This window comes from Hemitrygon akajei, chromosome 5, assembly GCF_048418815.1.
Source record: "Hemitrygon akajei chromosome 5, sHemAka1.3, whole genome shotgun sequence".
NCBI classification, from domain to species: Eukaryota; Metazoa; Chordata; class Chondrichthyes; order Myliobatiformes; family Dasyatidae; genus Hemitrygon; species Hemitrygon akajei.
In genome coordinates, this window is record NC_133128.1 from 139,383,701 (window position 1) to 139,401,140 (window position 17,440).

Below are 17,440 nucleotides of genomic sequence, written 5' to 3' on the forward strand. Positions count from 1 at the left end.
AAATGACCTCACAAAAAAATCTAAATATCACCTTATCCTTTGCCTTCCTTCTAATCTAATTCTACACACAAGCACCTGTATTTATGTACTGTGACTGGCAATTCCATTTCTGAATGACCTCGGATATCATTTGACTTTGAGCAGAGATACTAACCGAACAGGAGATCTTCTTAGGCCTATCTGAATGGGCCTAAATATTAAGGTACTCCTTTTGATTTTACCTCAGCACTTAGTTTAGACTTCTGTTCTAGTTGTACTAAGTTGGACAAAGTGGAAATTTTGTTAATAATTTTGTGTACTTTTGCTCAGAAGCCAAGCTTTAAATCTGCATATATCGGCACTGCTGCTACTTAACTATGGTTTGTAAAGTAACAGTCTAACTCGGTTCCCACACTGCACTCTATTTGCATTATGCAAGCAGAATGAACGCCCCTTTCTTTTACAGACAGCCTGTTATATCCATGACTCCCTGAATCATGAACAAATTAAATTGGTTACGGTTGGAGGTTGCAGTGGTGTTGTAACGACCAGAATGTAAATTCATCTGCAGTCAATGAGCTTGATCCATGTTCAATAATTCAGTAACACAAATGTATATTTGTTAAGCAGCTGACACTTTCAATGACTGATAAATGCATTTCCTTTAGAAACATATCACTGACTTCCCTTCACATTCTTTCCAATTAAAACTAAAATGAAAGTATATGCAACATCAATAACTAATTTCTCTTTCAGTTTGATATAAAACCAGGGAAGTCTTGTCCAGTATCAGTAATACATAATTGCCATTCATTACTTATTGGAATCAATATGGGATCAAGGCATCACAGTCATTTCCTCCTCTCCATTTCCCCAAAGCCCATTTCAGGAACAGATCTCAGCTCGGGCTTCCTTCTCTTCATTGCCAGTCACAAGAAATGATATTGAAATTCTTGGAAATTCAAAGGAAATATCAAGAATAATTGGTCCACTGCAACTAATGCCTTTGCTTGTTAGGCAAAGCTTGATTACTGTGGACAAAACAGTTGAAATGATGAGGGTTCTGACAACCTTTGACTGAAGATGGCATGATAGAACTCCAGTTAAAGAGAAGTTAGTGAGAATCCAACGGAAAGTCCTCCACTGTTTGATGCCATACTTCACATAAAGAACGATGGTTCTGGGTATTGCTCCAGTCTGAAATGGACTTTGCTGCAGATGTTTCTCAGATGGTGGTCTTGGCCCATTCATTTTCAGATGTTTCATCATTTGACTCCCCCCCCCCACAAGGTTAGAAGTAGGGATGTTCACTCATGGTACAATGTTTAGTCTGTAACTCAGTGTTAAAAAAAAAGTTCTCAGTTTACACAGGGAAATACGAAATATATTTGTTTAAAAAAACTTGAATGTCCTGCTATAAAAGTCATTGAAAAAGTCACATGCAAGTTCAGTAGACAGCTAGGAAAGTTAACGGTATGTTGGACTTTATTGCTAAAAGATACGAATATAAGAACAAAAATCTTGTTACCACATTTATATTGGTCCTTAGTGTTATCTTGTGGAGTATTGAGCAGAATTTATGTCACTGCACCTACTAAAGTACACATTTGATATAAAAAATACATGGGCGAAGAAAATGTTTTGTTCTGTTTAAGGGATGGGTACCTATCACATGAGGAGTGTTCAGTAAGCAAAACCTAACTCTCTAGAGTTTAGAAGAATGTGTGGTGAGCTCATTGAAATATCTGACAGAGCAGGAGGGGGTCTCAGGGCGGAGGGTCATAATCTGAAATTCTGGTTTAGCTATTTAGGGCAATAAAAGAGTAATTTCTTTACTCAGAGAAATTTTGAATTTGAACCTTTGGAATGTTCAACCCAAGAGAATGTAGAAGCTCTGCCATAAACGGTATTCAGAAAAGAGATCAATAACACTGGGCAACAAAGATTTTGCTTCCTGAATACTTTTGAGTGTATCTTATGGACTTTGGGCTGCTGATCATGAAAATCACCATGAAATGTCCTTATTATGTACTTTTTTTTGTATGACCTATATCTGTCATTCAATTCATAATTCAAGTCAATTAAAATGTTGCCCACAATGTAAGCTGAAAAGTTTTCTATCTTCTCTAGGTATGTCTGGGCATACTTAGGCAGGACAGATACTGCATGGCAGGACAGGTTATAGAAAGGCATCACCCACACATTGTTCTGTGCATTGCATTTACATGCATTCAGTTTACAATCAGATTGATGCACATGCTCTTCGTGCATAGCATGTTGTATGTACTCATTATAATAAAGTGTATTTTCGAGAGTATTTGTGATAGCAAAGTGTCTTGCCAATGATGCAACAGCCACAATACTTTCTTTTATATTTGTGGTTAGTATACACTTAAATCTTAAAGATGGAGCATGACTCCACTTATTAAGAAAGGCTATGAGCTCTACTTTTGGTGTAAAATTGGTGAGCAAGACAAAGCCTGGGCTCCTCACAGTTGTTGCATTCCCATTTAGACTTCTTTCCTGCAAATCCAGGTGCTGTTGGTGACAAGCATGCTGAAAGGCTTCACTGGACATTGGGGTCATGGAGAAGCAGTATCAGGGCAACTGGAATCCATCAATGCTGGCTGATTATTGTTGGGACACTTAAGCAAGAAGCCTCAGACATTGAGTACAAATGAAAATCATCAACAAAACATTTTTAGCTTAGGTAAACTATTGCAAAGCGTCAACACTTATGTAATTAAATGAATTATATTCAATTTCTTGCTTCTCCAAATTCCTATGTGATACAAGTAGTCTGAAATTATATTCATGTTCAGTTTCAAGCGGACTATCATAGCCAAACGAAAAATTCTGAGGAAGCAACACCTCTGAGGAAATTTGTCCAGTGTAATTTTCTGAATAAGAGGGGAACCAAGAGGCAGACTGGGGTGGTTGGGGAACAGGCTAGGTACGAATGTTAAGGTAGATCAGCCATGATCTTGGTGAATGAGAGGCTGACTGCCCCACTGCTTCCAGCTTTTATGTTCTAATGTAGCGCACTTTACAGAATGCAGTAAGGCCTTAGACAATTCTGGCATGATGCTAACTGCAGACACAATACCAAGACTACAAAAGCAAGTGAGAGACTGAGTTTACTGCAGTGAAATTTCTTAGGCTCAAGTATGATGGAATATGTCCCAAAGGCCTAAATTAGTGCAGCTCCAACAACACTGCACAGACTCAAAACCCAACCCCAGGATAAAGCAGCTTGAGTGACTAGTACCAAATCCATTACCTACTCATGCCCACTAGCACAACTGCCTCAGTGCACCTCCACAACATACACTGCAATAACTCTGACCTTCGTGATCTAGAAGGGCAGTAAGCCCATGGGATCACAACTCCCAAAGGTCTTCTCCTCTCTTGCAAATATATCACTGCCCCTTCATCATGGATGGGTCTAGGCATTGAAACTACTGAAGGTACCTTCACCAGAAGGATTGCAATGGCAGCTAACATCATATTCTCAAAAGCAAACAGGAATGTTTAAAGTAAATGATGATTAATTTCTGCAAATGAACACAAAATTGAGCACTCCAATGATTCTAGGACCACAATACTGATGCTCAGTAGTGATTTTGATCAATTCTGATATGATGTATGCTTTCCAGTTGCAGGAACATTGAAACAGACATGGGTTACTCAGCCATATATACTGGCTGTATTGTCCAGTAAGATAAAAGCTATCATTCAGTACATCTTCAGTCCTACATCCCAGTATCATTTTGATTTTGACCCCCTACATTATTCCAAGAAGGTCCAACATATACTGGACAACAGCACCTCATTTTCTAATTGGCCACATTGTTGCTTTTGGACTCAGTACTGAATTCAATCATTTCAGATAACCATTTTCTTCACCTTTCTTCGATGGAGATTGCTGAGGATTTCAGTTTTAATTGTTCCTTTTACTTCTTCACCAAATGGCAGAATATAAAGTCTCTGCTACCTTGATTTGAACCCCATCACATTCCCTCTGCTCTCTCTACTCCTCCCCACACAACTGTGGTTTGCACAATGCTTTACAGCACTGGCTGTAAGACTGGGGCTTGATTCTTGCTGCCACCTGTAAGGAGCTTGTACATTCTCCTGATGATTGCTTGGGTGCTCCACATTCCAAAGATGTATGGGTTAGGATTAGTGAGTTGTGGGCATGCTATGTTGGGGTCAGAAATCTGGTGATACTTGCAGGCTAGCCAGTACAATCCTCACTGATTTGATTTGGTTTGATTTGGCACAAATTACACATTACACTGCATGTTTCAATGACCTGTCACAACTATGGTGAAGAAAATACAGCCGTCAATTTGCAAAGAAGTTCCCCCAAATGATCTTTTTTTCCCAGTTATGATGACTGTGGGATGTGTTTTGGCTAGAACTGAGGGGAATGATTCTATCATTCTTAGAACTAGTGTCCTGGGGTCCTTGGTGTCCGGCTGAGAGAGGATATGGGTAAATGAAGCAGAAATTGTGCAGGCTCTGAAACATCTGAGTAAGCAGCTACTTCATGAGTGAAATGTAGTAATTATATGAAAATTAATTATTCATGGTTGCAAAGTCACCAATAGTGCAAATGACATTGGCAGTTTGTGGATCTGATGATAGATGATGCTGACCCATCAATAATTCTCCAGCTAAATTTGAAACAGCAGAGTGCAACCTCATCCAGGTAGCTGTCAGATTACAATGAGAGGCCCAGAAAGGGTAGATAAATAAGAAACACTTTCCCATGGCAGAGTTGTATATGACTGGGGGTTGGGGGTGGAGGGATCATGGGTTTCCTCTCAGGAGTAGGTTTGGAAAGGATCCAAGGAAGGAATTATTTTTCGATCCAAAGAGTATTGTAATCTGGACAATGCCTGATGGGGTGGTGGAGACAGAGACATTTAAGAATCAATAGAACAAGCACTTGAATTACCAAGGATTAGTAAGTGACTGACCATGTGCTGGTAAATGGGTGCTCTGCATAGACGTGGTGGGCCAAAGGGCCTGCATTTGCATGACAATGAAAATTACTTCAATGGCCCTGGTTGATGACAGTAGGAGTAAGTGAAACTTATTCGCCCTGTCAGTGCTCAGTTTAGACTCCACCAGTTACTCAGCTCTTGATCTTGCAGCAAATTCAGTCCAGTTATGAACAAATGCAGAATCCTGGTGTGAGGTGAATGTGGTTGCTCCCGAAATCAGGGCTGCATCTGACTATGACGATAAACAGCCCTGGAAGTCCTTGGCAATGGGAAAATGGAGAGAAAACTTCCAACGTGGTTACCATCGCCAGCACTGAGGAAGACAGCTGTGGTGTTTGGGAAAAGATCAGCAATCTAGGTTATCACCAGGAGTCTTCAGGGCACAATCCTTGGACTACTTGCCTTCAGCTGCCTCAATAATGACCTCCCACCCATCATAAAGAATTAAAACACAGGAGAAAGGCATTTGGCTGACGATGCTGGGTCCTAGTACAATCCCATCAGCCCCATTCCTTCTGTCTTCCCTCACAGCCCTGCAAACTATTCTCTCATGTATTTAATCATTTTGAAGCTTTGGATTTAACTGATGTACAGTGAATTCCTGTTCATAACTACTCTGCTTGAAAATGCTGCCTTTTAGCTCCAGTGACCCAAATTTAATCTTGACTTTCAGTATGATCTGTGATGAGTGTGCAGCATTTTCCCTTTCACTACATGGGATTTCTTCAAGTGTTCCTGTAGTCATCCCAGACATGTGGGTTGGTAGGTTTTTTGCTCCTAATATGTTGGTGAGTGATAGAATCTCCCAGACTTTCTCCTTTGGAAAGACACTATATGCCTTAGTAGATATCCACTCCTAACTACAGGTTTCTGAAATGTTAGAAACAATTTCTATTAGTAATATTAATTGCAATACTATGTACCGTAACGAGATACTATTTCTCTGAAAAGTGTGAACCATTGAGAAAGCCATACCCACAGTGTGTTCATTTCCAACTGCATACAGGAACCAGGTAGATCTGCATTGACAGCGGAAACCCCAGTTCTAAACTGATACATATCAAATGATGAGAAATTTGGCAATTTCTTGGTCTCTGGTCTCCTGGAAAGTTGTTTAACAATTTCCAATGTTTGAAAAGGTTTTCTGTTTTAAAACCAAGATTTTTTCTTCACAAGTGCTCTCATCCTGCATTACTGCTGGTATTTCTGAGATAGTTAGAAGAACTAGAAGGACTTTTGGAGCAGACAGTTGTAATGTTCAGAGAAGATAAGGAGAAATACAAAGTGAAAACCATTTGCAAAGCCATGAAAGTGACATTTTAGCTGAATTGGATTATCAAAAAGCCAGGCCAGAGATGACCAGCTGAGAGGTGTCTTTCTCAATTAGATCCTAATACTGGCCTGTGTTTTACCATTAATTAAACATTGCAGAATGTCAGAAGGTTCTGGCAGATTACTTAAAACACTCAGTTCTGGAAAAAAAAACAAAATCTAGGATACAAAATCACAGAAGGCCTGAACCGATGATCCACAGAAACTCTAAAGCTGATTAATTAAATCTAAAATATGATGCTAGTATTAGTAATGGTGAGCACAAAACTACTAGACTGCCATTCAAACACATCTAGTTCATTATTGTCCTGTCTGGTGAAGAGTAGAATCAAATGAGGGAGACCCATCACAACCTAGGTGAAGCTGACTGTCTCACTTACCGCTGCTGATGCCAGAGTTGGCGATGACAGTGGCTTCACTCCACTGATCTGCACTGGACACAGAGTAAGAGCGCTGGTGCATTCCTTCAGGGCGGCTGTTGAAGGACACCAGACTGATTCCACTTGCCATCTGTGATGCAGATCCTGTGGGGGTCACATTACCTGAAGATGGAAAGAAAGTGCGACAGGTCATTAAAGCATAGAAGTGCTATCGGGTTCAGTATACAGCTCTTCACAGATACCTCACACTGGTACAGTTCCTCTTGTTATTAAAAGCAAACTCCTCCATATGGGAGTGGATACAAAACCAGAGGCTTTGCATTTATGTAAACTTTAGTTCATCCAAGCCTCTGCTTTCATTTTGCAATGGACAAATTATCAATATTTTTAATGCTTCTTCAATTCCAATCAATGATGCAGACACGTCTTCAGATACCTTGGGCTCAAGATCTGAAATTGCCTTTTTAAACCTCCCCACCTCTCTCTGCTCTTCTAGCACAATAATTATGTTGACAAATGGAGTGATACAAGTTGGATAAATGAACTTTAAAACATTTTTAAGCTCCTATGGTAAAGATAATAAGTTTAGGGAACCTTCATTTTTGGGCAGAGGTACAATGGCGCTAGACAGCGGCTTCTTTGAGCTCATCTGTGGAAACAGCTTAATTTCTACCTTTAATGTCTCTCTTTTTCCTTTTCAAGGTGGATGGGGTTCTGTTGAAGACTCTGACCTCGAGCTGCACTCAAACTTCACTTCTTTATGATGTTGGTTCCCGTCGCCAGGGCTCACTGACCCGTCGTTTTTTGATATCTCAAGGATGTGGCCTAGAGGATGAGTGTGCGTTTGGGGTTCCGAGGCCTTATGGCTCTGAGGATGGATTGATTCTATGCCAGTACCGCCAAATGAAGCATTGCAGGAGAAAACGGATAATTGAGAACAACAGATCAGTTGTCAAAGGACTATCCTTTTCTCTCTCTCTTTCTCTCGTTGGTGGGGAGAGTTTGTTGTTGATTCTTGAGTTGGGGTACTCAGGGAAAAATTAACGATGTGACAGACTCTAACACCGTAAATCAGTGAGTGATTTTTTTGCTGTGTTGTTAGTCAGTGTGCTGCTTTATCAGGGATTGAGAGAGAGCCTGTGGTATGTCAAACTGTTGGGTGAATGAACAGTTTTTGTTGTACTGCAGATCATGGTTTCTCTCAGGGACTTTGTTATTGCTTGCTTGGTAGGTTGTGGGTGCTGGTGCTTTTTACTGAAATAAGTGGGGGTTGGGGAGGGTTGATGCTTTGTAGCTGCGTGTGTGTGGGAGGGGGATGTTGGGGGGGGTCTTTGGGGTTCTAACATTTTTACTGTCACTCATTTTTGGGGTACCCTTCTGTTTTCACAGATGTCTGCAAAGAACAAAAACTTCAGATGTATATTGCATACATTCTCTGATATTAAATTGAACCATTATAGAGATATTGGAGCCCTGGCTAAGAAAAAAAAAGGAGGCACTTAACAGGTATAGACAAGTAGGAACAAATGAGGTACTTATGGAGTTTAAGAAATGCAAGAGAACACTTAAGGAAATCAGGAGGGCTAAAAGAAGGCATGAGGTTGCCCTAGACAGAGGGGTAAATGTAAGCAAGCTTTTTCCACTGAGGTTGGGTGGGACTACAATAAGAGGTCATAGGTTAAGGACGAAAAGTTAAAAGTTTAAGGGGAGCATTAGGGGAGATTTCTTCACTCAGAGGGTCGTGAGAATGTGGAACTAGCTGCCAGTGCAAGTGGTGCAGCAAAGCTTGATTTCAATGTTTAGGAGATGTTTCAGTAGGTATGTGGATGGTAGGGGTATCGAGGGTTGTGGTCTGGCTGCAGGTCAATGAGAGTAGGCAGTTTAAATAGTTTGGCATGAACTAGATAGGCTGAAGGGCGTTTCTGTGCTGCATTTTTCTATGGCTCCACGACCAGGTGAAGGAGAATACTAAGGGATTCAACAGATATGTGGAGAGCAAAAGGATGCAAGGGGCAAAATTGGTCCTCTGGAAGATCAGAATGATATTCTATTCATGGAGCCAAAACAGATGGGAAGAACTTAAATGCATTTTTTAAAAAAATCTGTAGTTACTCGGGAGACTGACATTAAGTCTAAAGAAGTGAGGCAAAGCAGCAGTGAGGTCATAGATCCTATACAGATTACAGACGAGGAGGTGGTTGATGTTTAGAGGAAAATTAGGGTGGATAAATCCCCAGGGCCTGAGAAGGCATTCCCTTTGACCATGTGGGAGGCAAGTGCAGAAATAGTAGGCGCCCCTAGAAGAGATGTTTAAATCATCCTTAGCAAAAGGCTAGGTACCGAAGGATTGGAGGGTAGCTAATGCTGTACCATTGTTTAAGAAGAGTTCTAAAAATAAACTGGGAAATTATAGGCTAGTGACACTGACACCAGTAATGGGAAAGTTATTGGAAGGTACTCTAAGGGACCGGATATATGAGTATTTGGATAAACATAGACTGACTAAGGATAGTCAGCTGGCTTGGTGTGTGGTAGGCTGTGTCGAACCAATCTTATAGAGTTTTTCAAGGTAGTTGTCAGAAATGTTGACAGCAAGGCAGTGGCTGTTGTCTACATGTGGTAAGGCACTTGATAAGGTCCACATGGGAGGTTGTTCAAGAAGGTTCAGTCATTCAGCATTCAAGATGAGGTAGTAAATTGGATTAGATATTGGGTTTGTAGGAGAAGCCAGAGAGTGACAGTACAGTCTAACTGGAGGCCTGTGATAAGTGGAGTACCGCATCGACTGGTGCCGGGTCAGTTGTTTGATATCTATATCAACGGTCTGGATGATAATGTGGTTAGCTGGATCAGCAAATCTGTGGATGACAAGCTGGGTTGTAGTGAACAGCGAGGAAGACTATCAGAGCCTGCAGAGGGATCTGGTCCAGCTGGAGAAATGACAGATGAAATTTAATGCAGAAAAGTGCAAGGTTTTGCCCTTCGGGAGGACCAACCAGGGTAGGTCTTACACAGTGAACGGTAGGCACTGAAGAGTGCTGTAGAACAAAGGGATCTGGGAATACAGGTCCAAAATTTATTTGAAGTGGCGTCACAGGAAGATAGGATCGTAAAGAAAGCTTTTGGGACAATGGCCTCCATAAATCACAGTATTGAGTACTTGAGAGGGGATGTTATGTTAAGACATTGGTGAAGCCTAATTTGGAATATTGTGTGCAGTTTTTGATCATCTACCTACAGGAAAGTGTACAGAAAAAATTACAAGGATGTTGCCAGGACTGGAGCACCTGAATTATAAGGAAAAATTAAATAGGTTAGAACTTTATTCCTTGGAACATAAAATATTGAGGGAAGATTTGATAGAGATACAGAAAATTATGAGGAGTATAGATAGGATAAATGCAAGTAGGCTTTTTCCACTGAGGTTGGGTGGGACTGCAATCATAGGACATGGGTTAAGGGTGGAAGATGAAATGTTTAAGGGGAACATGAGGAGAAACTTCTTCACTCCAAGGGTCTTGAGAGTATGGAATGAGCTGTCAATGTAGGTGGTGTACGTGAGCTCGATATCAACATTTGAAAGAAGTTTAGATAGGTACATGGATAGTAGGGGTATGGAGGGTAATGCTCTGGGTGCAGGTTGAAGAGAGTAGGCAGTTTAAATAGTTCAGCATGGACTATATGGATTGAAAAGCTTTTTTCTATCTTTTCTATGAGTTTGTACTCTCTCCGTATAACCACATGGGTTTCCTCAGGATGCTCCAGTTTCCTCACACATTTCAAAAAATTAGTTATGTACATGTGACAAATCAAACTAACCTTTAATCAGGAATAATTACCTTCTTAGTCCTGTCATAAAACACTGGAGCAGAATTAAGCCATTTGGCCGATCAGGTCTGCTCCACCAATCCATTATGGCTGATTTATTATCAACCCCATTCTCCCTGCCTTCTTCCCATAACCTTTGACATTCTTACTAATCAAAAACCTATTAACTTACACTTTAAATATACTCAATGACTTGGCCTTCAGAGCTGTCTGTGGCAATGAATCCCACAGATACACTACCCTCTACCCAAATGAATTCTTCCTTCATCTCTGTTCTAAAGGGGTGTCTTTGAATTCTGAAGCTGTGGTCTCTGGTCTTAGACTATCCACCACAGGGAACATCCTCCTCATGTCCACTTCATCTAGGCCTTTAAGTGTGCAATAGGTTTCAATTCTTCTAGACTCCAACATATACAGGCCTAGAGCCATCAAGCATTTCTCATACAACAGGATATCTTACAACAATGTGGGGATCACAGGCATTTAAACGGTTTCCCTCACAATGCTCACATACATAATACCTCACAGTACATCTGGAAAGAGCTGTGACTCAGAAAAGCACTGCAAATTCTCCTGCCCCATAATCCAGCAGCAAGTTACTCATTACAATGCCTCACTGACAATTCCCGGCTTTCAAGCAAGTTCATAGATCTCAATTTGCTCCTCAGACTCTGTAGCCCTCTGATATCTCCCTGCCCTTTCAGGAAATAAAAATGTATCACATAGACAGTGCTTTAATTCACCTGCTCAAGTATTAACTTTTAAGACTCAGTGTCCAATTACTCTTCCAGGAACAATCTTAGGTTTAACCAGCATGTAGTTTGAAAATGCCTCATCAGAAAAAAACAAAATTTGTATTTTTCAATGTATTTACATATATTTAGACACAGAAGATACACAATGCAATGGATTAATCTCCTCTTGTCAGTCAATAGACTAATCTAAATTTGTAAATGGTATCTCAATATTTACCACTCTAGTGACCCAACTCGAAGGCTGAAATAGCTTAACTAATAGTACAAACGTTTGTAGATGTATCAACACTCATGTTATCTACAAATGGCGTCTACATAAGAGAGCACTCTGCTGGTTTGTAATGGATTTTAATTTTGAGTAAACCAAGCAAAGCAAGGAAACTTGCCCCCACCTCTCATTCAAGGGGTGGGGGGGGATGTGTGTCACAAAACTAAAGTAGATGAGTCATGAGCCAAGGGCACAAACACAGAGGAGAAGTTTTATCATACGTGCTCCCTCACACACTGAGTTGGCTTACTGCTCTCATGTTTTTGGTCGAGGAAGTCATGAAATTCACAGATTTCAACTTTTCAAGGGAGATTGGGATTAGGTTGTGGCCTGCTGTCTGAATAATGAACTGACCAAGATCAAACATCAAAATCTCATTAAGTTACTCCACTGATTTTGCTCTCTTGGTTACAGAATCAGACAGCTGTTACAGTACAAGAGACTACTCAGTCTATTGAGCCTGCATCAGCTCCAAGAATTTCATCCAGTCCTCATCCCCACAGTCATGCAAATTATGATTTTTCAATTTGCTCCTCAAAGTCCTGAAGTTCTATCTGCACCACCGTCACAGGAAGTTCCACATCATGACCGCATATTTCGATCTTTGCTCTACTGTCTACGCACTTCGACCTTTGCTCAGGTCATCATTATAACCACTTGTACAAACATAAGTCATCTTTGCTCCTTGGACTTTGAAGCATCCACTGATGGAAATGGTTCGGTATTGAATCTGGAACACACCCAAGTAAATTTAACAACATTGAGTAACTTGTTTTTGCTGTATCAGAACCAGCAATTTTGGCTGCAGGTTTTTTATTTTGCTGTTTCTCCTTTCTCTCCAGGAGCAAATCCTGACCTGCGGTGCAATCTTGCACTTCTCTCTCACCACCTAACAACTGATCCCCACAGTGACCCCAGCTTTACTATGTCACAGAATATTCCCTTTGAACATTCATCTCTCCCTACTCTCTCCAACTTAAAAATAAATTTCTTCTCCCTTCTTGTTTTACAAAGGGTCTTTACAGCCTGAAACATTCACTTGTTATGCCCGCAGCCCCCTCCTTTGTGAGAATCGCAAGAGCACTAGTGGGTTGGGTTAGTGGACCCAGGAAATGGGAGAGAGACGTGCCAGATGCCTCGTTCCCCGGCGATGCAAAATAACGCGACATTGGCCATTGTCTCTTGGAGACACATTTGTGGATTGGGGACTAGGCTACATGCAAGCCCTCGGGCAAAGTGGGCTGGTTGAGAGAGAGAGATTGCATCACCCCCAACCTGACTGACATCTACTACCCTGCGAGTCAAGATAAAAGAGGAGCTGTAGAGACGGCCCCTCAGACGCACCAGAAGAAACGCTAGCAATCCCGTAATAGCGGGAAGCCATTTGAAGGAAGCCACGTGCGTTCGGTTCCCTTGCCTGGGAGCTGGTGGCGGGTACCACAGAAACAATTTTCTTGAACTAACAACGGGGAACCAACTCCCCCGACTCAACGGATTGGCCTCATCAAAAGACCCGGGCAAGTTTCTTTTCTCACAAATCTCTCTCTCTCCAACAAGTGAAAACCCAGCGGTCCCCAAAGGCTGAAGCCTGCAGGAACTGAGTGACTTTTATATTTCCATCGGACAATGTATTATCCCCTAGACAAACGATAGAGCTATTTCTTATTGATGATTATTACTATACCCGCGCTTTTAGATTGAGTATTGACGACGTATATTATCTGAATGTTTGTATTAACCTTATTTTTGTGCCCCTTTATAAATAAAGACTTTTAAAAATAGTACCATCAGACTTCAACGGACCTCTCTATCTTTGCTGGTAAGTGACCCAGTTATGGGGTACATAACACACTCAATATCTCTACCCACTGAAGCTGCCTGACCTGCTGAGTTATTTCCAGCATTTTCTGTTTTTATGTCAGATTTCCAAGCTGACAAGGAAACTCAAATAACCATGCAGAAGAGCATCTCTGAACACACCAGAAGTGCATAGTCTACAGCAACAGAAGACCACAAACATATACTCAGTAGCTACTTCCTGTACCTAATAAAGTGGACACTAAGTGTATGTGCTTTGTTGATGTTAACCTCTTTTGGCCTTTATATTTGCTCTGGTTTTATTTTCAACGCTCCCAAGAAATTCACACACTACTCTCCTAAGTGCAATCTGTTTTTAAACCATGACCATCAGTTCAAGATTTTCAGTAACCTCTTAGTATCTACCTTGTCAAGCCCTGTGAGATCCTTATATGTTAAATGGATCAACTCTAACCCTCTTTCATTGAATAAAGGCCAAAGCTTACACACTCAGTGGCCATTTTATTAGGTACAGGAGGTACCTAATTAAGTGGCTACTGGATGTATGTTGGTCGTCTGCTGCTGCTTTAGCCCATCCAGTTCAAGGTTCGACATGTTGTGCGTTCAGAGAAGCTCTTCTGCACTATGCTCTATTTGAATTAGTCACCTTCCTGTCAGCTTGAACCAGTCCCAGTCTAGCCATTTTCCTCCGACCTCTTTCATTAAGAAGGCATTTTTGCCCATAGAACTGCCACTCACTGGATGTTTTTATTTTTCCTACCATTCTCTGCAAGCTCTAGAAACTACTTGCATGAAAATCTCAGATAAGCAGCTTCTGCGATACTCAAACCAACCTACCAACATATTAGTTTGAATTACTGTATATTCGTGTTGGGAAAAATAATGCAGAGACCTGAGCATTATGATCCAAGCTAATACTGAAGAATGCCACTAGACTGCAAAGAGTATAGAAAAGGTTCACATGGACTGAAGGGCTTGAATTATAAGGAGAGACTGGATAGGCTAGGGCAGAGGCATAGATAAGATGAATGGCCACAGTCCTTTCCCCTTGGTAGGGGAGTCTCTAAAACCAGCGTTAAGATGAGAAAAAAAAAGGTTTAAAGAAGATTCAAACCTTTTTCCCCCACGTAGAGGGTGCTAAGCATATGGAACAAACTGCCAGAGGAAGTGGACGAGGCAGGTACCATGTTTAAGACATTTAGACATGTACATGAATAGGAGCGATTTGGAGGGATACAAGCTAAACGAAGGTAAATAGGACCAGCTGAGATGGGCAACATGGTTGGCATAGATGAATTAGGCCAGTAGACCTGTTGCTGTGCTGTGTAACATGATGACTGTCAGAAATGTTAGACAAAAGATAATCATCCCTTTGATAAACACAAGAGATTCTGCAAATGCTGGAAATCCAAGTAATACACATAAAATGTTGAAGAATATCAGATCAGGCAGCATCTATTGAAAGGAACAAACAATGAACAAGACAGTTTATTCCTTTTGCACAGATGCTGCCTGACCTGCTGAGATCCCCCAGCATTTTGTATGTGTTACTCATGTCAGTGATACTTCTGGGAGTTTACAGCTCACAAATTGTCACAGATGTTTGAAAAGCTCTATAATGAATCGTTAAAAGCTAAACGGAGGTAAATTCCTGTTAAGCAGAGGACAAAGTTAAAAGAATTGTGAAGGTGGAACAAAATATTTTTAGTGAGTCTGGTTTAAATTAGATTGCTGTCAGGCGAACTGTTTCTGAAACAGTCTACCACAGATTTTAAAGGGGTATTAGAGATAAAAAAAAAACAAGCTTTTAAAGAGGATCTACAGAAATGTTAACCCTGTTTCACTCTCCACAGATGCTGCATGAACTGCTGAGAACTACCAGTATTTTCTGTTTCTCACTCCAATTTCTGTCAATCATCAATGGAATCTGGATATGTTTTTTAGTGTCTTGAAGAAGGTGGGAACTTTGCTACTGCAACCTAACAGTCCTGGCTGATTCTCCACTGCTCAGTACCAAGGAGAATATAAAAGCAAGGATGTAATGCTGAGGCTTTATTAGATACCTCCTGTAGCTAATAAAGTGGCCACTGGGTGTCTGTTCATAGTCTTCCATTGCTTTAGCCCATCCACTTCAAGTATTGACGTGTTGTGCATTCAGAGATGCTCTTCTGCACACCACTGTTGTAACAAATGGTTATTTAGAGTCAATGTCGCTTTCCTATCAGCTTGAACTAGCCATTCTCCTCTGATTTCTCTCATTAACAAGGCATCTTTGCCACAGAACTGTCACTCACTGAATGTTTTTGTACTATTTTCTGTAAACTCTAGAGACTGGTGTGTGTGAGATTCCAGGAGATCAGCAGTTTCTGAGCTATTCAAACTGTCCCGTCTGGCACCAACAGTCATTCCACAGTCAAAGTGACTTCTATCACATATTTCCCCATTCTGATGTTTGATCTGAACACCAACTGAACCTTCTGACCAGGTCTGCATGCTTTTATGCCTTGAGTTGATGCCACATGATTGGCTGATTAGTTATCTGGATTAAAGAACAGGTGTACCTAATAGAGTGGCCATTGAATGTAGGTGCAAAAATGCAAGTGATTTGGGATTCTCAACAGATATTACCCCAAATGCAGGAGAAGCTATCTGCTTCCACTGTGCTTACACACCTGTCCTTCCCCCAACCCCTCCAGTATAATGAAGGGGTATGTTCTTCTTATGACTAGCCAAAGACAGAACTTGCTGGAACCTCCTCCTCCTCATGGACACCCCGCTCTGGTCTTCTGCCTGCTCTGGATCTCTTTATTGCTACCTGCCGACGGGACATCAACCGTCTCGACTTCACCACACCTTATTTTACACTGGAATTCAGAAGAATGAGAGGGGATCTGATTGAAATATATAAGATTATTAAAGGATTGGACACGCTGGAGGCAGGAAGCATGTTCCCGCTGATGGGTGAGTCCAGAACTAGAGGCCACAGTTTAAGAATAAGGGGTAGGCCATTTAGAACAGAGATGCGGAAAAACTTTTTCACCCAGAGAGTGGTGGATATGTGGAATGCTCTGCCCCAGAAGGCAGTGGAGGCCAAGTCTCTGGAAGCTTTCAAGAGAGAGTTAGATAGAGCTCTTATAGATAGCGGGGTCAAGGGATATGGGGAGAGGGCAGGAACGGGGTACTGATTGTGTATGTGTATGATCAGCCATGATCACAGTGAATGGTGGTGCTGACTAGAAGGGCCAAATGGCCTACTCCTGCACCTACTGTCTATTGTTCCAATTCCAACCTCACTCCTTCCGAACGCTCTGCTCTTCACTCCCTCCGCACCAATCCCAACCTTACTATAAAACCCGCTGATAAGCGGGGGGCTGTTGTAGTCTGGCATACTGACCTCTACCTTGCCGAGCGAGGCACAGCGACAACTCGCTGATACCTCCTCTTATTTACCCCTCAATCGTGACCCCACTAAGGAGTACCAGGCCACTGTCTCCCACACCATCACCAACCTTATCAGCTCTGGGGATCTCCCATCCACTGCCACCAACCTCATAGTTCCCACACCCCTCACTTCCTGTTTCTACCTCCTACCCAAGATCCACAAACCTGCCTGTCCAGGTAGACCCATTGTCTCAGCTTGCTCCTGCCCCACCAAACTCATTTCTGCATACCTCGACACGGTTTGATCCCCCCTTGTTCAATCCCTTCCCACCTATGTTCGTGACACTTCTCATGCTTTGCATTTTTTCAATGATTTTAAGTTCCCTGGCCCCCACCGCCTTATTTTCACCATGGATGTCCAGTCCCTATATACCTCCATCCCCTACCAGGAAAGTCTCAAAACTCTCCGCTTCTTTTTGGATTCCAGACCTAACCAATTCCCCTCTACCACCACTCTCCTCCGTCTAGCGGAATTAGTCCTTGCTCTCAATAATTTCTCCTTTGGCTCCTCCCACTTCCTCCAAACCAAAGGTGTAGCCATGGGCACCCGTATGGGTCACAGTTATGCCTGCCTTTTTGTTGGCTTTGTGGAACAGTCCATGTTCCAAACCTATACGGGTATCTGCC

General features: G+C 41.7%; 1 protein-coding gene across 4 annotated transcripts in view; it reads right to left on the reverse strand.

Annotated features, from left to right (window-relative positions):
• agap1 (ArfGAP with GTPase domain, ankyrin repeat and PH domain 1) overlaps positions 1-17,440 on the reverse strand; it is a 642,020-nt gene that overhangs the window by 187,434 nt on the left and 437,146 nt on the right. For all 4 annotated transcript variants that reach the window (XM_073046649.1, XM_073046648.1, XM_073046647.1 and 1 more), the window contains exon 12: positions 6,704-6,865. In XM_073046649.1, coding sequence (XP_072902750.1) covers positions 6,704-6,865 — 162 coding nt within the window. The remainder of the gene's footprint in view (positions 1-6,703; positions 6,866-17,440) is intronic.